The 24,367-nt window shown below is 45.3% G+C and overlaps 1 protein-coding gene across 1 annotated transcript in view; it reads right to left on the reverse strand.

The window, feature by feature from the left end:
- Positions 1-4,697: 4,697 nt before the first annotated feature.
- Positions 4,698-24,367, reverse strand: part of LOC124556367 (nose resistant to fluoxetine protein 6-like) — a 196,940-nt gene continuing 177,270 nt past the window's right edge. The window contains exons 13-15 of the mRNA XM_047130331.1: positions 22,894-23,065; positions 19,801-19,943; positions 4,698-5,157 (exon numbers count right to left, since the gene is read on the reverse strand). Of these exons, the coding sequence (XP_046986287.1) occupies positions 5,029-5,157; positions 19,801-19,943; positions 22,894-23,065 (444 nt within the window). The 3' untranslated portion in view covers positions 4,698-5,028. The remainder of the gene's footprint in view (positions 5,158-19,800; positions 19,944-22,893; positions 23,066-24,367) is intronic.

The following is a 24,367-nucleotide window of genomic DNA, read 5'->3' on the forward strand; positions in this document are numbered from 1 at the left end:
GTTGGCAAGTGGGGTGCACTCAGCCCTTGTGAGGCAAACTGAGGAGCTAGTTGATTGAGAAGCAGCGGCTCCGCTCTCGTAAACTGACATACGGCTGGGAGAGCGGTGTGCTGACCACATGCCCTTCCATATCCGTATCCAGTGACGCCTGTGGTGTGAGGATGGCACGGCGGCCGGTCGGTACCTTTTCGTGCGGAGTTTAGTTTTTTAGTCTATTGAAGGCTCATAACATACTGATTTGCGTAGGTTGCCAGTTAATAATAAGATCGATACATATGCGTCCCGAGGTGGCGCCCTGTAATGACAGTATTGGCTTTTGAGCAAAAAAGTTTGACGACTACTGCTTTAAACTGGAACCAGAAAAGGAAGGTTCTTTGTGAGACAAATTCTGTCACAAGAAAGCAAACCGCAGGAACTGCCTTCATAAATGAATACCAAGAAACGTAGAAACTCGGGGTAAGAAGTCGCTCTTCATGTGAACCAATAACTAAACCTAAAAACTGACTCTTTGATGTAGCCAGGTGAGCTGCGCTTCATCCTCGTCTAATGTATCTTTGGACAGCAGAATGAGGACAACTAAAGGTCAGCACATCATTGTTTCATCTACACCTATACCCTAAGGCCACCTTACAATATGTGGCGGTAGATACGACCGTTACCACTATATTTACAACCACTGATGTAGAATTTCAAAATTGTATCCACGTCTTCTTCTTCAAGTACGTAACCCTTCCAGTCGCCCCTTGAAGGAAAAAATTATTCCAGTATCGGTGGTCGAACACAGGGTTTCCTCACGGTGGTCCAATACGGCGCCCACTTATGGACAAGAGCCCATCTGTTGACAAACACTTCAAATGAAAGTTGAAGAAGTAGCATTCATAGTTCTTCAAAATCTCGCCATTGTATTTTTGAATATTAGAGTATACAACTACACCATCGTTTAAGGATCTCGTAAACTGTGTGTAAGCGTGGGAAATACTGCGTGGATCTTAAAAAAGCAAAGAAGACGTTTTCTGCAACACGACAGTGGTTTCATTCCACAAGTGAAAACAAATGTCTTTCTGAAAACCACATTCAGGTTGCTTGATACATTTACAACTCAACCTCCTCGGAGCTGGAGAATGTAACTCACACAGCAAACACTTGAAATTTTTATTTTAAAAGAAACATTGCAACTTGTCATCTATTGTCCTTCGGTACGACGACGAAAAAAAAATTAGTTTCTGCCAGGGCTATTCGGAATATAGGGTCCGATCGGTAGCAAAATGGAAATCGCAGTGAAAATCAAAAATTTTTTGTTTGCAACAGTTACCTACACCTTCCAGATACTTCTCTGCATAGTCGCCCCTCCGACTGAGACATTTGTCGTAGCATTGTACCAACTTTCTAATACCCGCGCCATACAAGGCAGCCACCTGTATTTTCTGCCAATTCTCTATACTGATTTGCAGATTGTTGGCAGTGACAAAATGTTGTCCTCATAGACAGCGCTTCATGTGAGCAGAGATGAAAATCAAAAGGAGCCAAGTCCGGGCTGTATGGTGGTCGATCAAATGCTGCCCATCGAAAACGCTGCAGGAGCGCCGCTATTGCCCCTGCAGTGTGCGTTCGAGAATTGTCATGAAGAAGGAAACGCATGACAGTTGCGTTGTGTAGGCTGCATAAAATCAGGCGAAGTCTGTCACAGGCGCTCATACTTGGCAGGAGGCAGTAGGCCTACTTTCGAGGTACCTTTACGTGCTCACTGTGCACTCAGAACTGAAAAGAGCGACGCGACGCGACCGATGGGCATCCTAGAGACACTGTTCAACACATCTACGAAAAGCTTCATCGGATTTTCACTGTGGTTTCCATTCAGTGATCGATCGGTCCTTACTTTCCAAATACACTCCTGGAAATTGAAATAAGAACACCGTGAATTCATTGTCCCAGGAAGGGGAAACTTTATTGACACATTCCTGGGGTCAGATACATCACATGACCACACTGACAGAACCACAGGCACACAGACACAGGCAACAGAGCATGCACAATGTCGGCACTAGTACAGTGTATATCCACCTTTCGCAGCAATGCAGACTGCTATTCTCCCATGGAGACAATCGTAGAGATGCTGGATGTAGTCCTGTGGAACGGCTTGCCATGCCATTTCCACCTGGCACCTCAGTTGGACCAGCGTTCGTGCTGGACGTGCAGACCGCGTGAGACGACGCTTCATCCAGTCCCAAACATGCTCAATGGGGGACAGATCCGGAGATCTTGCTGGCCAGGGTAGTTGACTTACACCTTCTAGAGCACGTTGGGTGGCACGGGATACATGCGGACGTGCATTGTCCTGTTGGAACAGCAAGTTCCCTTGCCGGTCTAGGAATGGTAGAACGATGGGTTCGATGACGGTTTGGATGTACCGTGCACTATTCAGTGTCCCCTCGACGATCACCAGTGGTGTACAGCCAGTGTAGGAGATCGCTCCCCACACCATGATGCCGGGTGTTGGCCCTGTGTGCCTCGGTCGTATGCAGTCCTGATTGTGGCGCTCACCTGCACGGCGCCAAACACGCATACGACCATCATTGGCACCAAGGCAGAAGCGACTCTCATCGCTGAAGATGACACGTCTCCATTCGTCCCTCCATTCACGCCTGTCGCGACACCACTGGAGGCGGGCTGCACGATGTTGGGGCGTGAGCGGAAGACGGCCTAACGGTGTGCGGGACCGTAGCCCAGCTTCATGGAGACGGTTGCGAATGGTCCTCGCCGATACCCCAGGAGCAACAGTGTCCCTAATTTGCTGGGAAGTGGCGGTGCGGTCCCCTACGGCACTGCGTAGGATCCTACGGTCTTGGCGTGCATCCGTGCGTCGCTGCGGTCCGGTCCCAGGTTGACGGGCACGTGCACCTTCCGCCGACCACTGGCGACAACATCGATGTACTGTATAGACCTCACGCCCCACGTGTTGAGCAATTCGGCGGTACGTCCAGCCGGCCTCCCGCATGCCCACTATACGCCCTCGCTCAAAGTCCGTCAACTGCACATACGGTTCACGTCCACACTGTCGCGGCATGCTACCAGTGTTAAAGACTGCGATGGAGCTCCGTATGCCACAGCAAACTGGCTGACACTGACGGCGGCGGTGCACAAATGCTGCGCAGCTAGCGCCATTCGACGGCCAACACCGCGGTTCCTGGCTTGTCCGCTGTGCCGTGCGTGTGATCATTGCTAGTACAGCCCTCTCGCAGTGTCCGGAGCAAGTATGGTGGGTCTGACACACCGGTGTCAATGTGCTCTTTTTTCCATTTCCAGGAGTGTAGCTCTCGTGTTACTTGTGAGATAAAATCGGGTTGAATATGGAACAGCATATCCATTGAGTAAAACCGATTTTTGAGAATTTGTTTTCGAGTGTGTAAGCAAGTCTTTGCAGCATAGTCAGCTGCTTCAGTATACAATTCTTACTCTGAGGGTTGGCAAAACAGCGTAGACTCCAGTGATCGTAGTTCTGAAGGTGCTTAACTCGCCAGACAGGGTAGACGTTCTTAGGAGAATTTCTGCGCCAATAGAATGCCAATTTCCTACCTAAATGTACTCCATAGCAGTATAATACCTTGGTGGGTTCCTTGAGGTGAGATATCTAGTCTACACAAGGTGAACAAAGGAGATATGCTTCAATTCCACGGAACCCCGTCATCGAGAAAGTAGGCCCCGTTTATATGAAGTTGAAGGCGCATTGTAAAGATTGGATGTTTTATCTTTATGAGAGCTGCCCAGTTTAAAAAGAACTATTAGTGATACGTGATTACGCTTGGCAATATGTCTTAGCACACAGAGCACATCGTGCAACATCTGCCAGGTTCCTCCAAAATTTTAAACAGAAGAAAACATTTTCTGCTTTGGAATCTCAATCATTCTATTGCTTACAAGATCAGCCAAACAGAAATACACAGTACGTAGTGTGCGTTCCATATCGCCAGGTGAAAGTGATGGTGTCGTCATCAACCCAGTATATATTATCATTAATATAAATGGCCTTTATGTGCTAATGCAAGTCACCACATGCACAGGACTGCCTTTTAGTTGAGTTTAATGCTCATCATCTTCAAGGATAACTCTCATAAAGTACTTGTGGCGCACAGGATAACGACAGCTGGTTGTTTCGGACCGACAACACCTCAATATACAGTCCCTCCGATACAAACCGTCAGGTGGCTTGCGGAGTATGGATGTAGATGTAGATGTAGATGTACAGTGACCTAATTAGTTAATGGAAACCTCCAATGATGATGGTTAAAGTAGGATTCATGCCTAGTATTTCCGGAAATACATTCAGCATCTTATCCTAAATCGCGTTCCGTATAGAGAGGTCGTAACGCCTGATTTACGGTAAACGTGGTGAGGGAAATTAGTATCATTGGTGCCTGGCCAGAGAGAAGGTGCAGCTTGAAACATCATCAACGTTATCAAAACATTGTCATGGTCACAACTGATGCTCACACTTACGTATAAAGTATCCGTCGCTTATGAGGAACGATGTTAAAGGATTTTTTTAAAAACAAATTATGAACACAAAGAAATCAGCTTATATTTCTAACCATATCAGTTCCATTGTATACTCGTAAAAATACTTAGTATTTTTAAACATATTCAATACATCACACATTCACTGAAAAATAGAATTCAGATTGTAAACGAAGCATATTTTGGTATCAGTCCTAAATGATAAGGGCTTTGGTGCGCGTCCAGAGACTTGTAGAAGCCCTACTGGGTTTCCGCCGTCCTTCCCCAGCAAAGAATTCCGTGAAATATTCATTCTCTGCTGAGAAGTACGCTGAGAAACAAATCCTCCAATGGCAAGTATGAATGAACGTAATGAAGTCGTCTATCTATGTAGGTATGGTCCAGCGGCTTCTTCTTCAAACCACATCCGTAAAGTTTCTGATTCTCTGGCAGTTTCAGACCAACGCTCCAGGACCAGTAAACACCACCATTTAGAGGCGATTTCATCCAACCCCACTTTCTGCTGACTCTGGAACATCATTTTTTTATGTTCTTCTTAAGCGGATGCACTACATTAAGCACAGCTATCACTGGTGCTTCGAATGTCATTGACACCACAAACGACAACAAGTAGGAACAGGTAAAGTAGCCGAAGATCACCATTATCTGCAAAAAAATGAAACCAGTTTCAAATTAAAAAACACCGTTCACGTTTGTTCAGTATCTGTATGTAAATAACTATACAACAAGATTACTAAAGCTTTCTCAGCTTGGTTGGTGGGTTTCAGGTTTTTAGGCGAGGAGTCGAGGCTATTTTGTTCACATGTGTCATACTTTCTCTCTCTCTCTCTCTCTCTCTCTCTCTTACACACACACACACACACACACACACACACATCATCCAAAATATTTACATTTTTGCAATAAACGTAAATCATAAAAAAACTCCGTGAAAAACGTGTAGAACTTGTAATGAATTGAAGAAATTGAAGACAATTTGATGGAATTTTAAAAACTTCACAAGCAGGCTATTTGTGTAGCAGTAACAGCTAGACATCATGATGTTTGAGCTGCTATGATGGTGGTGACTGAGTATTAAAATGATCGTGCTTACGATTGCGATAACAGAATGATTGCTATAACGAGACCCTGAGGGTGACTGGGAGAAGGCGAGCGGCAGTAGCAGGAGAAACGGGTACACCCTAAGCTAATGCTCGGAGGGGCAATTGCTGACTATGGATGGAATCTCGGGACAGATTTCGTGGGTGTTAAATAGAAGTTGGTTGAAATATCGGTGACAGTGAATGTAAAAGACATGAGGGTTATGAAAGGAGGGATATGGGTATAGTGGTGCAACAGCCTACGTAGATTAGGGATACTGTGTAGAATATAGGGTACAGGGACTGGGTTCAAATGGTTCAAATGACTCTGAATACTATGGGACTTAACATCGGAGGTCATCAGTCCCCTAGAACTTAGAACTACTTAAACCTAACTAACCTAAGGACATCACACACATCCATGCCCGAGGCAGGATTCGAACCTGCGACCGTAGCAGTCGCGCGGTTCCGGACTGAAGCACCTAGAACCGCTCTGCCACCGCGGCCGGGACAGGGATTGGGCTTTCCGGTTATGCACTGAGTTCTAAGGTGCTCTAGGCAGAGAACAAGGTGTGGAAAATGAATAAGTTGGTATTAGATGCGAAATGGGGAAGATAGACGGATGCGGAAAGTGAGGCGGAGTGTATGTATCGTAGGGATTTCAAGCGATTTATAAAATTTGGCCCAAGTGTGTGTGTATGGGGGGGGGGGGGGGAGGGGGAAGTGCATGTGAAACTCCAGGTAACATTCGCATAGGTCAGGTGAGGATGGAAGGGATGAGGGATTTATAGTTAATGATAATTATAGATGGATGCAGAGCTCTTTCTTCCTGACGGTGAGGAGATGTACGCTACAGGTCAGTTTTCCATCAAAGGTTTCTCATAAGTATTTAGTTGTGTTAATAAGATGGAAAATGGAAATGAGCGTTTGGCGTCATCGGCCGGGAGGCCCCTTACGGGGCAGGTCCGGCCGCCTTGGTGCAGGTCTTATTACAGTCGACGCCACATTGGGCGACCTGCGCGCCGGATGGGGATGAAATGATGATAATTAGGGCAACACAACACCCATTCCCTGAGCGGAGAAAATCCTCGACTCAGCCGGGCCCGCATGGCGGCAATCCGTCACGGTTACCACTTTTTTTTTTTAATCTCATTTTGTTCGCTTTCGTTCGTTGTATCTGTTCGGGTCGGACGTCGTAAGACATCCGTTTAAGTTCGTTGTTGATCGATTAACTCAGTTTTTTTATTTTTTATTTTTTTTTTTATTACAGAGGGCAGCTGCCCCTCTGACCGAACACGCTGAGCTACCGTGCAGGCTAATTGTGCGGCTTGGCCCCCGGTGGACCCCCCAGGGAACGTCTCACACCAGACGAGTGTAACCCCTATGTTTGCGTGGTAGAGTAATGGTGGTGTACGCGTACGTGGAGAACTTGTTTGCGCAGCAATCGCGGACATAGTGTAGCTGAGGCGGAATAGGAGGAACCAGCCCGCATTCGCCGAGGCAGATGGAAAACCGCCTAAAAACCATCCACAGACTGGCCGACTCACCCTCGACACAAATCCGCCGGGCGGATTCGTGCCGGGGACCAGGCGCTCCTTCCCGCCCGGAAAGCCGTGTGTTAGACCGCACGGGCAACCGGGCGGACCACCACTCAGCTACCGGGCCGGTCTGTTAATAAGATGAAAGGGTTAGTTGAAGTTGGAAAAACGAAAATTGTGTTTTCAGTTTTCAAAATCATAGAGTAGTATGACCGAAGATGGTGGCTTGGGTTTACTTGGAGTTTCCATTTGTTACACCACTTGTGGAAGACATTCAAGTTGGCACTGGAGGGAGACATGAGAGACTTGAAAAGCGTGAAGGGTTGTTAGGTAAGCAGTGTCCTCAACATGCTGAAGGCGAAAGGAAGCGGTTAGGGATTCAGAAATATCAATAGTGTATTGAATATATATTGCGTAGTCTTATATTAGCGCGCTACCTTGTTTCCTGTCAGTACCGCGAGGCTTAGTTGTTGCCGCATGCCATTTTATAGCCGAGTTCGACTCTTTCGCCCTGTTCGCTTATTAACGGGCACTTCGTTTCTTGTAACCATGCTATTACTGCATGAAAGGCACCCATCTATTTGCTATTTTTCGGCTCTGATGGATGAGATTACCGATGAGGTCTTAATAAATGACTGCACCACAGGACTTTACTCCTACATGTATACTCCGCAAGATACATTGCAGTGTGTGCCAGAGAGTACTATGGTAGCAAAACAATTGTTCCCTTTTATGTTCCATTGGCGGCTGATGCGCGGAAAGAATGACTCTCGGGAAGTCCCCAGATCAGATCCTGTCACAGTCATGTCTCAGATATGTGTAGGAAGACGTAATACCTTGTCTCACCCTTTTTGGAATGTACGCTCTGAAAATTTTAACAGTAAACTTGTCCATGATTCACAATGGATTTCTTTTGGCGTCTGCCATCGAAGTTTGAATCTTCACGACGCTCTCGCATTTACTTATACAATCTGCAACTCGCCGCTCTACTTGGAATCATTTCTATCTCTTGTATTAAACCTACGTGATTAATGCTTCAGACTCACGTGCAATACTCTAGAATCGTTCGAACTAGTGTGTTGTAAGTTACCTCTTTCGTGGATGGAAGTTATTTCCTTAGGATTATTCCAGTGGATTTCCGCTTGCCATCTGATTTTCCTATAACTAGTTCAACTCGTACATAGCAGTTCTATTTCAGGTCGTCTAGACGCATACGGCCTAGATATTTAGATATTTTACGGTTGTTGCTTTTCAGTGACTGATCGTCAATAGCGTTATCGAGCAATAATGGGTCTTTTTGCTTGTTTACGCGCAATACATACGTTTGTTTATGTTTGGGGTCAATTGCCAGTCCAATCACCAAATGTCGGTCTTCTTGGGGTCTTCCTGCATTTCGCTAGAATTTTCTGGCGTTGTAGCTTCCCCACATACAACAGTATCTTTCGTGAACAACTTAACGAAGTTTGCGACTTGATCCACTACAGTATTTGTATACAATGACGAAGAAAAGTCGCAACACCAAGAAGGAGTTTCGCGATGTACACGAAAGTTGATAGGCGTGTTTATAAATCTGAAGCATGATTCCAGAATGAGATTTTCACTCTGCAGCGGAGTGTGCGCTGATATGACACTTCCTGGCAGATTAAAACTGTGTGCCCGACCGAGACTCGAACTCGGGGCCTTTGCCTTTCGCGGGCAAGTGCTCTACCAACTGAGCTACCGAAGCACGACTCACGCCCGGTACTCACAGCTTTACTTCTGCCAGTACCTCGTCTCCTATCTTCCAAACTTTACAGAAGCTCTCCTGCGATCCTTGCAGAACTAGCACTCCTGAAAGAAAGGATATTGCGGAGACATGGCTTAGCCACAGCCTGGGGGATGTTTCCAGAATGAGATTTTCACTCTGCAGCGGAGTGTGCGCTGATATGAAACTTCCTGGCAGATTAAAACTGTGTGCCCGACCGAGACTCTAACTCGGGACCTTTGGCTTCTGTTCAAATTTCGCTGTGAGAGTGATGTTAGTAACGCTACTATCAGGATGCAAATCAGGTTTGATATAAATACACGCTTTAACGGTCGTGAGCGTTAGTTACCTTTGATACTGGACGAGGTGAGTTGATTTCAGTCAAGAATGTCTTTAAGGTGACGAAGATGCCATTATCAGCACCCCACTGAGTTTGAAAGAGGTCTTGTAATAGAGCTACGAGAAGCTGGATGCTCCTTCTGCGATACTGCAGAAAGACTTGGCGTAATGTAGCCATTTTACGCGACTGCTGACCGCGGTGATCACGAGAATGTATGGTCGAAAGAAGACCCGCCTCAGGACGGCCGCGTAGCACTATCAAGAGGCAAGATCATCGTGTTCGGTGTATGGCTCTGAAGCATCGTATCGCATCTGTAGCAACAATTCGACCGACAATTGGCACCACAGTGACACAAAGACCTGTTACAAATCGGTTACTTGAAGGACAGCTCCGAGCCGGACGCCCTGTAGCGTGCATCCCACTGACCACCACTTGCGACTTTAGTGGTGTCAGGGGAGAGCTTATTGGGGGGGGGGGGGGCAAGGCGGAGGTCTGTTGTGTTTTCTGATGGACGTCGGTTCTGAATTGATGCAATTGATGGCCGTGTGTTGGTTAGGAGCACAGCCGAAGTCCTCCAACCAGTCTGTTTGCGCGCTTGACACACTGGACCTGCACCTGAAGTTATGGTCTGGCATACAATTTCTTATGGTAGGAGGAGCATTCTCAAGGTTATCCCATGCACCCCGATTTCAAATTTGCACGTCAATCTAGTGATTCGACCTGTTGTGCTGCCATTTATGAACAGCATTCCAGGGGGTGTTTTCCAACAGGATAACGTTCGCCCACATACCGCTGTTGTAACCCAACATGCTCTACAGAGTATCGGTATGTTGCCTTGGCCTGTTCGATCACTAAATCTGTATCTAATCGAACACAGATGTGAAATCGTCGAATGACAACTCCAGCGCCATCCACAACCAGCATTAACCGTCCCTGTATTAACCGACCAAGTTCAACAGGCTTGGAGCTCCATCTCATAAACTGACGTCTGGAACCTGTACAACAGAATGCATGCGGTTTGTATGCTTGCATTCAACATTACCAGCATTTCACATTTTCAGTGGCTTATTTCGTGCTAGCAATGTTAACCACTTAAACAAGTTACCTAGACGAATGTATTCCTTGAAATTTCATTACTCTACATTAATTATTTTTGGTGTTGCGATTTTTCCCGTCAGTGTGTACAGTCAACAGCAACAGCACCATGTCACTGCCTTGATCTGCCCTGGAAGTTAGTTTTGAATTTGATCATTTAGTCGCGTTAAGAAAGATGTGTTGAGATTTTTCTGCTATTAAATTACGTATCTCATCCTATATGACGTAAGTTGGTATTTCGTTCAATAGGCACAGAGCACTACTATATCGAATGTCTTCTGGGGGTCAAGGAGTACGGCATCAATACGAGTGCCGTTTACTTCCTTCGACATCTCATGAAAGAGCAGAGCGAGGTGAGTTTTCTATAGATTGGAACGTCCATCTGTGTTTCAGACTTTCAAACTTCATGTTTTGATAGTCTCCATGATTATTTGTTCTTTACTGTAGAGATAAGAAAAATTTCGTCTTTGGCATCTGTATGTTTTATTTATGTACCAAACATGTTTCACCTATACATGCTAGGCATCATCAGTGACCTATAATACAAAGAAAATTATTTAATTATACCGCTTTTGATAGGAGATCTGTTGTGATTCTTGGCAGCTCGTTTAAATCTAACTCCAGAATTATGATATTCTAAATTTCATGAACCCACACCTTTGGTGCTGCTCTTGCTATACAAATTTCGATAGACTCTTTAATTACGGTGTTCTAAAATCTTTGGACCCACACATGGATAGTGCTCTTGTTACACCTAGTTTTCATAATTATATTTCACGTAGTTTTCGCCTACAGCCGACTTACTTAGTTATTTCAGTCGCTTGCGTCAGATAAAATGGGCTTGTGAACTTACAAGGGGAAGGCCTCAGACACGGCCAACCGATTCGGCTCAGATTTGGCACGTCGCTTGTGTACAACCCAAAACGAAGGAATCTAAGATATTTTGGGTCAACACCACTGCGTTTTTGAGAAAATCACCCCTAATGGTTATGACGAGCGATCGACCCAAAGTTGGCGGGATCGATAGATAATTGTAAATAGAGCATTTTTCATAAACAGGTATGGGGTCCGAAAATGCATACTTTTCAAGAAATCGAGGTAAGAAACTTTTACAACTGTCGCTTCTGTACCCACATGGTCAACGCTTTTCGCCGACAGCACCGATAGCGCAACGGCCAAGATAACTGGCTGCGAATCTCGAAGAAACGTAGTGGAAGTTACTCTTTTGGTTTGTATTTTTCCATATCTCAATTGATAGGGATAGGAGGTTTAATAAGGTAAGTAAATCAACAGGGAAAGGTAGGTAAATAAATTTCTCAAACCTCTTGGGATAGTAAACAACTAAAATGTTATCCAGGTCACTTTACAATGGCTCTTCCAGTCACTGTTACGTGTTCTCACTTTTCTTCGAACAACTAGATGGATGGTACTGGTCATATAAACATTCCAAACAAATTTACTCACGGCACCAAGAGCATCTAATGAATGCAATCTTTCGACAGCTACACTGTTCCTTCTCTATGATATGACGAAGAGGCAACCGGGACAACATAACTCTCCCCGCGTGCATTCTATCCCGTGCCTCGCTGTAAACAAGCGTCGCACTGCTGGCTATCTGTGATCCCTCGTGAGAAAGTCGCAGCACTTTTACTCGGAGTTGTTTTCATGTAACAAGGCTTAAAAGTTTAATACTTTACTAACTCACGGCGTTTGGGAAATTAGTTTGCCTACCTAATTATTATCATTCCTTATTGATTTACTTACCTTATTAACCCTCCTATCCCTATCAATTGAGATATGGAAAAATACAAACGAAAAGAATAACATCCGCTAGGTTTCTTCGAGATTCGAACCCGGGTTTTCCGATTACCAGCCAGTTACCTTGGCCGTTGCGCTATTTTTTATTTTTATTTTTTTTATTTATTTTTTCGTCGATCGTTGTGTTTGGTCGTTCCGGACGTTAAATGACATCCGTTCAAGTTCGTTTGTTGATCCTTCAACTCAGTTTTTTTTATTACAGAGGCCAACCGGCTCTCTGACCGAACACGCTGAGCTACCGTGTGCCGGCCGGTGTGGCCGTGCGGTTCTAGGCACTTCAGTCTGGAACCGCGTGACTGCTACGGTCGCAGGTTCGAATCCTGCCTCGGGCATGGATGTGTGTGATGTCCTTAGGTTACTTAGGTTTAAGTAGTTCTAAGTTCTAGGGACTGATGACTTCAGATGTTAAGTCCCATAGTGCTCAGAGCCATTTGAGCTACCGTGCCGGCATGCTATCGGCTCTGTCGGTGACAGGCGTTAATCATGTGGGTACAGACGCGGCAGTTGTAAAAGTTTCTTACCTAGATTTCTGGAAAAGTATGCATTTTCGGACCCCATACCTGATGATCAAAAATACTCTATTTACAATTATCTATCGATCCCGCCAATTTTGAGTCGATCACTCGTCATAACCATTAGGGGTGATTTTCTCAAAAACGTGGGTGTGTTGACCCAAAATATCTTAGATTCCTTCGTTTTAGGTTGTACACAAGCGACCTTCCAAATCTGAGCCGAATCGGTTGGCCGTCTCTGAGCCCTTCTCCTTGTTAGCCCTAAACCTGAAAATATAACATCATGATAGACGACAGCATTACACACACAGCGCGATCAAAAGTCATTGCCCAAACTGACAGATTTGATGACCGAGGCAGTAACGAATATTTCGTTAAGCAAACAGGTGTCGAAATGTATATTGAGTGAGCACTAAGCATGCGTAAGTACGTCCGTGGCGAAGGAGATAAACAAAAAGTACCGTCTTCAACACCGTTGCACCAGAGTTGATTTGAGGTACGAAGAGTTGAGAAATTTTGACGTTCGCATTGGGTCAGTAAAAAGCATATACCGCTATAGTGCCTGCTTGACGGTCACAGTATATATGGTGATTCAGCAGACCCTACCGACGCTGTCGATTTATGCAAGCCCGCAATGTGGTATCTGGCCTTCAAAAACCACGTGCGAAATTTACATGTTTTGTCGCTCGCTACGCGCAAACTACTAGTGCTACAGAAAAAATGAACAAAATCTCTTTATAGGAAATTGAATTTATTTAAATTTTGTACTCTGATGCTTTTTCGCTAGAAGCCATAGGTTTCGAGTTATTCAAGAAAACGTTCAAAAGTGACTTTCAAACGCACCCCCATTTCCACTCTAAGCCCCCACCGGTCTGGATTTCTAGTATGTTGTTCATGGCACTCTCTTCTAGCACTGTACAAATATTTGCCACTGCCCCAATTATTTTCCACATTCGACCTTTTTCAGTCTTAATTGACTGACCTTATTACGCCACCGGCTTAGTCGAACACTTACAAATTATAAAACTGACGTTTCTGTAAATTTTACCTAACAATTTTGCCTAACAGTGTAAAATAACAGTTACATCGTTGTATTCGACAGGCCTTCTGACTACGAAACAACTGTGCTTGTAAGGTTTAAGTTTGGGTCGAATAGTCAACGTGATTAGTGAGAGCGTAACGTTTACAAAAGTCGTTTTTCTTTCATTGCCCTCAAGGGCACATTTAAATTAGTAATGTTAACGAAATAGCGCACTATGGTAGTGGCGTAAAAGCCCAATCGTTAGAGAGCAAAATAAGTGAAAAATAGGGAATTGTTCGTGTACTCCTAAGTTCCAACGAGGGCGGCAGAAGCACTGAGTGCTACGAACAACATACTAGAAATCGTGACTGGTTAGGCAGGAGCAATGTGTTGGAGGTGCGTTTGAAGGTCACTTTCGTATGTTTCTCTTGCATAACTCGAAAATCATGGCTACCAGTAAAAACGTATCCCAGTACAAAATTAAACTAAATTAAATTTTGAATAAAAAGGTTCTATTCATTTTTCTCTGTATGATTAATAGTTCACGCGTAGCGAGCGAGAGAACACAAAAATCTTGCACGTGGTTTTTGAGGGTCTGATATAACTCTGCGGGTTGTATATAACGACATCGGTAGGGGCAGCTGTATGATATGGGGGGCCACAAATGGCCTGCAAGAGCACTGGATCTTAACCCACTAGTTTTATTCTTCTAGGGCTGCATGCAAACTGTGCTCTCAGAAGAGAAATTACACTCCTGGAAATTGAAATAAGAACACCGTGAATTCATTGTCCCAGGAAGGGGAAACTTTATTGACACATTCCTGGGGTCAGATACATCACATGATCACACTGACAAAAAATGGTTCAAATGGCTCTGAGAACTATGGGACTCAACTGCTGAGGTCATTAGTCCCCTAGAACTTAGAACTAGTTAAACCTAACTAACCTAAGGACATCACAAACAACCATGCCCGAGGCAGGATTCGAACCTGCGACCGTAGCGGTCTTGCGGTTCCAGACTGCAGCGCCTTTAACCGCACGGCCACTTCGGCCGGCTATCACACTGACAGAACCACAGGCACATAGACACAGGCAACAGAGCATGCACAATGTCGGCACTAGTACAGTGTATATCCACCTTTCGCAGCAATGCAGGCTGCTATTCTCCCATGGAGACGATCGTAGAGATGCTGGATGTAGTCCTGTGGAACGGCTTGCCATGCCATTTCCACCTGGCGCCTCAGTTGGACCAGCGTTCGTGCTGGACGTGCAGACCGCGTGAGACGACGCTTCATCCAGTCCCAAACATGCTCAATGGGGGACAGATCCGGAGATCTTGCTGGCCAGGGTAGTTGACTTACACCTTCTAGAGCACGTTGGGTGGCACGGGATACATGCGGACGTGCATTGTCCTGTTGGAACAGCAAGTTCCCTTGCCGGTCTAGGAATGGTAGAACGATGGGTTCGATGACGGTTTGGATGTACCGTGCACTATCCAGTGTGTACGGCCAGTGTAGGAGATCGCTCCCCACACCATGATGCCGGGTGTTGGCCCTGTGTGCCTCGGTCGTATGCAGTCCTGATTGTGGCGCTCACCTGCACGGCGCCAAACACGCATACGACCATCATTGGCACCAAGGCAGAAGCGACTCTCATCGCTGAAGACGACACGTCTCCATTCGTCCCTCCATTCACGCCTGTCGCGACACCACCGGAGGCGGGCTGCACGATGTTGGGGCGTGAGCGGAAGACGGCCTAACGGTGTGCGGGACCGTAGCCCAGCTTCATGGAGACGGTTGCGAATGGTCCTCGCCGATACCCCAGGAGCAACAGTGTCCCTAATTTGCTGGGAAGTGGCGGTGCGGTCCCCTACGGCACTGCGTAGGATCCTACGGTCTTGGCGTGCATCCGTGCGTCGCTGCGGTCCGGTCCCAGGTCGACGGGCACGTGCACCTTCCGCCGACCACTGGCGACAACATCGATGTACTGTGGAGACCTCACGCCCCACGTGTTGAGCAATTCGGCGGTACGTCCACCCGGCCTCCCGCATGCCCACTATACGCCCTCGCTGAAAGTCCGCCAACTGCACATACGGTTCACGTCCACGCTGTCGCGGCATGCTACCAGTGTTAAAGACTGCGATGGAGCTCCGTATGCCACGGCAAACTGGCTGACACTGACGGCGGCGGTGCACAAATGCTGCGCAGCTAGCGCCATTCGACGGCCAACACCGCGGTTCCTGGTGTGTCCGCTGCGCCGTGCGTGTGATCATTGCTTGTACAGCCCTCTCGCAGTGTCCGGAGCAAGTATGGTGGGTCTGACACACCGGTGTCAATGTGTTCTTTTTTCCATTTCCAGGAGTGTAGTTGCAAGAATTCTTGCAGCGGACATACACATGATGCCTTGTGGCTCCGTAAACCAGGTGTCTATCATATACCACGCAAATTCGGTATGAGTACGTTGGGAAGACTGTGCGGACAGTCGAAGGAAGGTGCCAGGAACACACGAGACATTGAACTCAAGTAGGCAACAAAATCTACCGTTGGGGAACACTGCATGAAATATGAACAAACGAAAGTGCTAAGACAGACTTGGTCGTTTTGGGATTGTGTTCTAAAGGAGGTTGTTGAAATACGAGCGGCCGACGGTCTGGTCAACAGAGACAGTGGCTTCACTTTCAGTAAAACGTGCTACCCAGTGCTCAGTCAACTGAAGTCACAACGTCGGCCGAGAGCGATTTTCTCTTCCGACGAGGGCGGCAGAAGCACTGAGGTACCAGAGTTAACGGCCGGCGTTCATCGATCGCGTCCCCCTACCACTCCATCCGGTGCGGCGTGCGGCCGGATACTGAGAGAAAGGGTGTGGAGCGATAAGAGTATAAAGGAGACGATATGTAGACGTTCTACGGATATCATCTGAAGATGACAAGGTACGCTGTCGAAATATCGTGTTACTTATACGACGATACCTCGCTGGACACTCGAGAGCAATACAGACATTTAATATGGTTTGAATCTCGATCACAACCAGTGACCTCGGATACTCTGTACTCACTCAACATCCATTTTTGACTCTTGATAGCTTTTCGAATTATACAGGGTGATTTAAAAAGAATACCACAACTTTAAAAATGTGTATTTAATGAAAGAAACACAATATAACCTTCTGTTATACATCATTACAAAGAGTATTTAAAAAGGTTTTTTTTCACTCAAAAACAAGTTCAGAGATGTTCAATATGGCCCCCTCCAGACACTCGAGCAATATCAACCCGATACTCCAACTCATTCCACACTCTCTGTAGCATATCAGGCGTAACAGTTTGGATAGCTGCTGTTATTTCTCGTTTCAAATCATCAATGGTGGCTGGGAGAGGTGGCCGAAACACCATATCCTTAACATACCCCCATAAGAAAAAATCGCAGGGGGTAAGATCAGGGCTTCTTGGAGGGCAGTGATGAAGTGCTCTGTCACGGGCTGCCTGGCGGCCGATCCATCGCCTCGGGTAGTTGACGTTCAGGTAGTTACGGACAGATAAGTGCCAATGTGGTGGCGCTCCATCCTGCTGAAATATGAATTGTTGTGCTTCTTGTTCGAGCTGAGGGAACAGCCAATTCTCTAACATCTCCAGGTACTGTAGTCCAGTTACAGTAGCACCTTCGAAGAAAAAGGGACCAAAAACTTTATTGGCTGAAATGGCACAGAAAACGTTCACCTTAGGCGAGTCACGTTCATACTGAGTTGTTTCCCGCGGATTCTCAGTGCCCCATATACAGACATTGTGACGGTTGACTTCCCCGTTAGTGTGGAAAGTTGCTTCATCACTAAACACAATCTTTGAAACGAAAGATTCATCTGTTTCCATTTGAGCAAGGATAAAATCACAGATATCGATTCTTTTAATCTTATCAGCTGCAGACAGTGCTTGAACCAATTTCAGACGATAAGGTTTCATAACTAACCTTTTTCGTAGGTCTCTCCATACAGTTGATTGTGGAATTTGCAGCTCTCTGATAGCTCTGCGAGTCGATTTTCCTGGGCTGCGAACAAATGCTTGCTGGATGCGTGCTACATTTTCATCACTCGTTCTCGGCCGTCCAGAACTTTTCCCTTTGCACAAACACCCATTCTCTGTAAACTGTTTATACCAACGTTTAATACACCACCTATCAGGAGGTTTAACACCATACTTCGTTCGAAATGCACGCTGAACAACTGTCGTCGATTCACTTCTGCCGTACTCAATAACACAAAAAGCTTTCTGTTGAGCGGTCGCCTAGTCAACAGCGCCTCAAGCGAACAAATGTACAACTAAATGAAACTTTGTAGCTCCCTTAATTCGCCGACAGATAGTGCTTAGCTCTGCCTTTTGTCGTTGCAGAGTATTAAATTCCTAAAGTTGTGGTATTCTTTTTGAATCACCCTGTATTTTTTGTTGTCTCTGTCATGAAATCTGTCAGTCTGGGCATTGAATTTTTAAACTCCTGCTGGCCGGTGTGGCCGAGCGGTTCTAGGCTCTTCAGTCTGGAATCGCGAGACCGCTACGGTCGCAGGTTCGAATCCTGCCTCGGGCATGGATGTGTGTGATGTCCTTAGGTTAGTTAGGTTTAAGTAGTTCTAAGTTCTAGGGGACTGATGACCTGAGATGTTAAGTCCCATAGTGCTCATAGCCATTTTAACCAGTTTTTAAACACCTGTGTAGGGAACAGCATCAGATATGTGTGGTGGTAAGTTCCTATGGGACCAAACTGCTGAGGTCATCGGACCCTAGGCTTGTCCTAAGCGTACGTTAGTTTAAGTTAAAGCCCAACTGAAACTAACTTACACTAACGACAACACACACACCCATGCCCGAGGGAGGACTCGAAATTCAGACGGGGGAAGCCGCGCGAACCGTGCAAGGCGCCTCGGACCGCACGGCTACAACGCGCGGCTCACAAGGGAACCTCCCCATCGCACCCCCCTCAGATTTCGTTATAAGTTGGGACAATGGATAGGCCTTGAAAACCTGAACACAGATCAATCGAGAAAACAGGAAGAAGTTGTGTGGAACTATGAAAAAATATGCAAAATATACAAACTGAGTAGTCCATGCGAAGATAGCCAACATCAAGCATAATCTGATCGCAGGAGCGCCGTGGTCCCGTGGTTAGCGTGAGCAACTGCGGAACGAGGGGTCCTTGGTTCAAGTGTCCCTCGAGCGAAGAAATTTTCTTTATTTTCGCAAAGTTATGATCTGTCCATTCGTTCATTGACGTCTCTGTTCACTGTAATAAGTTTAGTGTCTGTGTTTTTCGACCGCACCGCAAAACCGTGCGATTAGTAGACGAAAGGACGTGACTCTTCAATGAGAACCGAAAACATTTGATCGCAAGGTCATAGGTTAACAGATTCCTCGATAGGAAAACACATCTGATATATTCTATACGACACTGGTGACGGCATGTGCGTCACATGACAGGAATATGTTGTCGACCTACATAACTTGTACACTTGGCGAATGGGTAAAAACATTCTTCTACGTTGCCCGATTTAGGTTTTCTTGTGGATGTGATAATTACTCCCAAAAAAGTGATGAAAACATAAAAGTTTGTCACATAAACTGCAATAAATGAATCCAACAGTTTCACAGTCGCTCACTTTTCCTTGTGCTCTGTTAAAACATACGTTTTTAACGTTTTCAAATTTTTCCGTGTGTAGACCGTCAAATCCTGCATATGTCCAAGCAAATCTGAACATGTCCTGGAATTTTGGAGAGCGAAGTTGATTATGTGTGAGTGCCTGAACTTTGATAATTGTCTGAAAATAAAAAATTAAAATTTTCGCTCGAAGGAGGAGTTGAACCAAGGACCTCCCGCTCCGCAGCTGCTCACGCTAATCACGGGACCACGGCGCTCCTGAGTGGAGTCTATCCCAGATGATGTTCCCTATCATTCGCATGAATTACTCAGTTTGTATATTTTGCTTAATTTTTCAGAGTTCCACACAACTTCTTCCTGTTTTCTCGATTGATCTGTGTTCAGTTTTTCAAGGCCTATCCACTGTGCCAACTTACAACTGAATCTGAGGGGGGTGCAATGGGGAGGTTCCCTTGTCAGAAATGTTAGTAGCTAATGGTAAGACTATAGGCGGTATACGGACCATGGTGTCTCGAGAGAGGTGGAGCGGCGCGTCGATGTGCATGATGGCGGACAGCATGATGACGGGGTGCAGCAGGTACGCGCAGTAGGTGAGCCGGCTCAGCGGCACCAGCATCCGCTGCGACAGCACCGTGTTCACCACTCCTGCAAGCACAAGGTGAGCCTCTAGCAGCAGGGGGTAGCATCTATCAGTCACAGCTGTATGTCTGGCCTTGTGTCTATATGGCACCTCTTCTGCTACTGATAAAATGAGATTCTAATTTTTTCCTATACTCAGAATTTGGATGATGCAGCCAAGAGTCGGGAACCGTGATTCAGTAACCTAAAAAAAAGAAAAAAGCAGATACTCATAGCTAACACATCCAAACCAGGCGCAGCCAGAATAATAATGTAACAGACTTACAATTACACTGACTGAAAAGTGTTACACCACTAATCAGTTGTGCGATATTTAAACTTTGTGGAGATTTTCATCACATAAATGAAATGATTAGACTGCCATTCCATTCAGCACTGATGTCTGTCATCAACATCTTTACGAAGTGTAAAGTCGTTTGTATTCGTTGTGGCATGGAAGTTGAAGTAAACCAAGTGCTATATCATGTGTGAGATACAGAGGGGAGCGAGTGCGCCGGGACTTACCCCAGTTCACTGCTAGTAGTGCCACGTCACCTTACCGCGTCTGCATGCAGCGCACAAGTATTGCACCACAATTAGTATGAAATTAAAAATCAAAAATTATTTTTAAAACTTTGTTAAATTATAGTTTAGTGTAATAATGTTACAAATACCAAGTCTTGATGTTCTAAACTCAATAGTTTACGGAAAAATGCCGTTTTAAGAGAAAAATCAGAGGTGCTAAATAATGACGCTAGGAAGCTAGAATTTGGTCAGAAGGTGCAGTTAGAACTTATAAATAAGTGATGCTGGTTTCCAAAACCATAAAACAATCCACGTTGTTCGGAAAAATCAAAGGCGCTAAATAATGGACTTAAAAACTTGAAAATTTGTTTTATGCTTCAGTACCCCCCCCCCCCAAAAATAACAACAGGGAATCCACGTTAATCTACCTCTTATAGTTTTTGAGTAATTAAAGAAAAACTAATTTTGTAACTAAAATGTACCTAAGTGTTGTAGATTAAGTACTTGAAATTTTAATGATAGAGGATTTTGGTTAAACCAGATGATCAAGTATATCAAAAATAGAGCTACACCAAGTTTAAGACTTGTAACATAAATAGCAACTGATATAAGTGAACTCGCGAGGACTGTACACCGTCCTGGATCGTTTAGAATTCGGTAAAATAACTGTTAGTGTGCCGTCCGTGTGAAATCCAGTTCCGCGTGGCAAGTGGTGAATTTATTTCTACTTTTATGGCGAGCATTAATTTTTGAGCATTTATTGCTAACTTTCAATTGAGTGATGTTAGTTAGGGCGAAAAACAGTCTGGTAGGAAGTTACCGTAGAGGTCGCCTCTGAACAGCTAAAGGTGCTGTTAGATTAGAAAGACTTGTTTTCAACTGAACATAACGCAATTTTAAGTGTTGTTTGTGAGAAACTTTAATTAAATTAAACGTTGATTGGAACTTTAAACTTTTACTGAACTCATAGTCCTGATCCCGCAAAGAAATGGGAAATAGACACTTTTCTTCCAGTGGGCTGGACCGGAATGTGGCCGTGCAGACTGGAAACTAAGGTCAGTATGTTTCCCTTCGCTTTCTGGCTGACCACCAAATTAGTTGCCAGGCTCACGTGATTAAAGACGGCATCAAAACTTTAAACCGGTGAAGTAACTTACTCGCCGCCCCACAAAGTGAGTAGCCTCAGAATGTCTTAATGAGGACGTGTTGTCGTGCCTGAAACACATGCTGTGGCAGTCCATCAAGATTACTGACTGGAGGCTTCCCACTCATTCCAGATATGCTCTATGAGAGATAAATCAGGTGATAGGGCAAGCCTGTCAAGGTTCTGTACATACTTCGAGGCGCTTGTGGACTGAAATGCAGTGTGGGGTCTTTCATTATCCTGATGGAATGTACGCTTTGGTACACTGGTCGGGAAGGGTATGAGACCAGAGTTTATCATTCTTGGCAATGTAATGCTCTGCCTTGTTCGCCATTTTATTGTATAAATTTTACTATTCCACATGTTTGGGCTTTGAGCTATCATACTGGCAACTATTTAGCCTCACAGTCTTGTCTTCATATCCAATACCTCCCCACACCACCATTACAGGAATTGGAGAAGTATAGGTGTCGCGAATCGCTGTTTCTTATAACTTTTCACCAGGCCATATATGGACACCCTGGCGTCGATCTGACAACCACAAATAGAACGAGATTCGTCGCTGAACACTATAGAGTGCCACTTAACGTCTTAGTTGACGCTGGATCTACACAACGCAAGTGTTTGTTGTCTGTTGTGTGACGTCAGCGGCAAACGACACATGGCATATCGATATCTCAACCTATCTTCTAGTAGTATGTTCTAGACGGTTCGTACTGTCACTGCCTGTAACCTCTGGACGTATTTCGTTTGTTGTCACCTGTCTGTTCACCAGAGCCAGTCCAACAGACCTACTATCTTCTATTGGTGCAGTCCTTAAAGGACCCGTGCCTGCTCGTCTTGCCACACTACTGTCCCGAATCCATCACATTACCACTCGTTCTGCAGTAATTTCATACATCCAACTTTGCGATGTGTTGATATGATACTCCCGCGGTCCTCATACCAATGATTAGACCTTTATCAGAGTCCGAAAGGTTGCACGTCCTTTGACTATTCTGTGTTGCGATCTCCACCTGAAAATTTCCAATAATGTTAGGCGCACGGAACAGCCATCATGTTCACACATACCATTGTTTATTTGTTGTAATGGTTCTATTGTGTAATGAAAACAAACTCGCATAAGGATGAAACTTTAATCAACATATCCCACGGGCAAGGAAACACGAAATGTTGGAGTATGTGTTTGGTAGCGTTCTGTCATAGTGTTCACGGTGTAACACTTTCCACTTCCGCCAGTGTCGTTCACAGCGGAAAGCTCAGCTCTTACTCGGGTTATGCAATATGAGCACAGTGTGTGAAACTGACCTCCGTGGCCGGTGCAGCAGGCGATGGCGACCCAGGCGAGCGCAAGCGCCCACGCAGAGTGGCCCAGCGCCACGTAGGCGGCCGACGCCCCCGCACTCAGCTCTCCGTACAGTCCGTGCACCAGCCAGAACGTCACCGCCATGCTCAGCGCCCAGCCCGCCGCCACCGCCACCTGCAAGAGGTAACAGGAAGTACACCTACTGTCAAAACAACTGGACATTCTCGAGAAAATTAACAAAAATCGACCTTTATTCCTCGCTTCTTTAAAATCTATCGAATTTACTGAACATTTTAACATAAAAGGAAAAATGTTTAACACGAAATACGAAGTACCGGTGAGGCTGTGGTCTGGACAAAATACAAAATAATTTCATGTCCTCATTCTCCTTTGACACGTTACGAAGATTATTTAAACTTGGAAAAATCTTCTTCTCCGATCTCCCATCTCTTCCCCTCCCTCCCTTCTTCAGGTCTCCCTCATCTCCTAGCGCCTGGCAGATCCTCTGTATTGATCATCATCAGTGTGCCACATCAGTGTTGTGTTTAGTGCTGTTTCTCGTGTGCGTCTAGAGGTGTGATTTTAATTGTGTACTGCCTTGAGGTTCGCCGTCAGTGTTATGTTATGTGCTATGCCATCCGTCGCTACCTTTATGCTCCTGTCGTACTGTGCCTTGTGTTCTTTTAACCGTCGCAGTGTGTGGCTTTTTTGTGTGTGCTACTTTTAAACAGTTTTTTATCTCCATTTTACAGTCACCCCGTTTTTTTGTCTATTGCCTTCCATGATGTTCCCCCTTTTATATATCTATGTTCACCTTATTCTCTCCTTTGCTGTTTTTAAATGTCTTCTATTGTTTTGTTCTATGTCTTTCGGCTGAAGAGCAGCGCCTATGCTGCTGCCAGCCCGCCCCGATGGGGAATTGAAATACAATAAAGAAAAAAAAAAATTCTTCTCCGAGGAACAAATACGCCTGGTTTTTGCAGTCGTAACGTCACTCAGATTTATTGGCTCACCTGCTTTTCCTTAAACGGAACAAAGCAAACAACGGTTAATACTGCTGCTATATTACAGCTTGTCTTTCGATACTGCCATTGTCAAAACAACGATAGACATAACGTCAAACTGAGAGCCCGCAATCATGGTGGCACTTGTACTTCAATTATTTTCAGTTACTGATATGCACTTTCATATGGTTACTCGTTTCCGCGTTAGCCATCTTCAGATCTGTTACAGCAAAAAAATACAAAAAATTACATCTAACGACTGCATCTCAAAATACATAAACTACACATATTACTAAATTAAAGTCTCACGCCGCGTTTCTCTGTGAACATGTGAAGGCCAATCTTAGGAACTACTGTAGGGATGTTGACACGGTTTTCATTGTTTCTCTTATTCACGAGGAATGTTTGCGTCTATAAGTTCAAATTTTTCAAATGGCTCTGAGCACTATGGGACTTAACATCTGAGGTCTAC

This window comes from Schistocerca americana, chromosome X (assembly GCF_021461395.2).
Source record: "Schistocerca americana isolate TAMUIC-IGC-003095 chromosome X, iqSchAmer2.1, whole genome shotgun sequence".
Taxonomy (NCBI): Eukaryota; Metazoa; Arthropoda; class Insecta; order Orthoptera; family Acrididae; genus Schistocerca; species Schistocerca americana.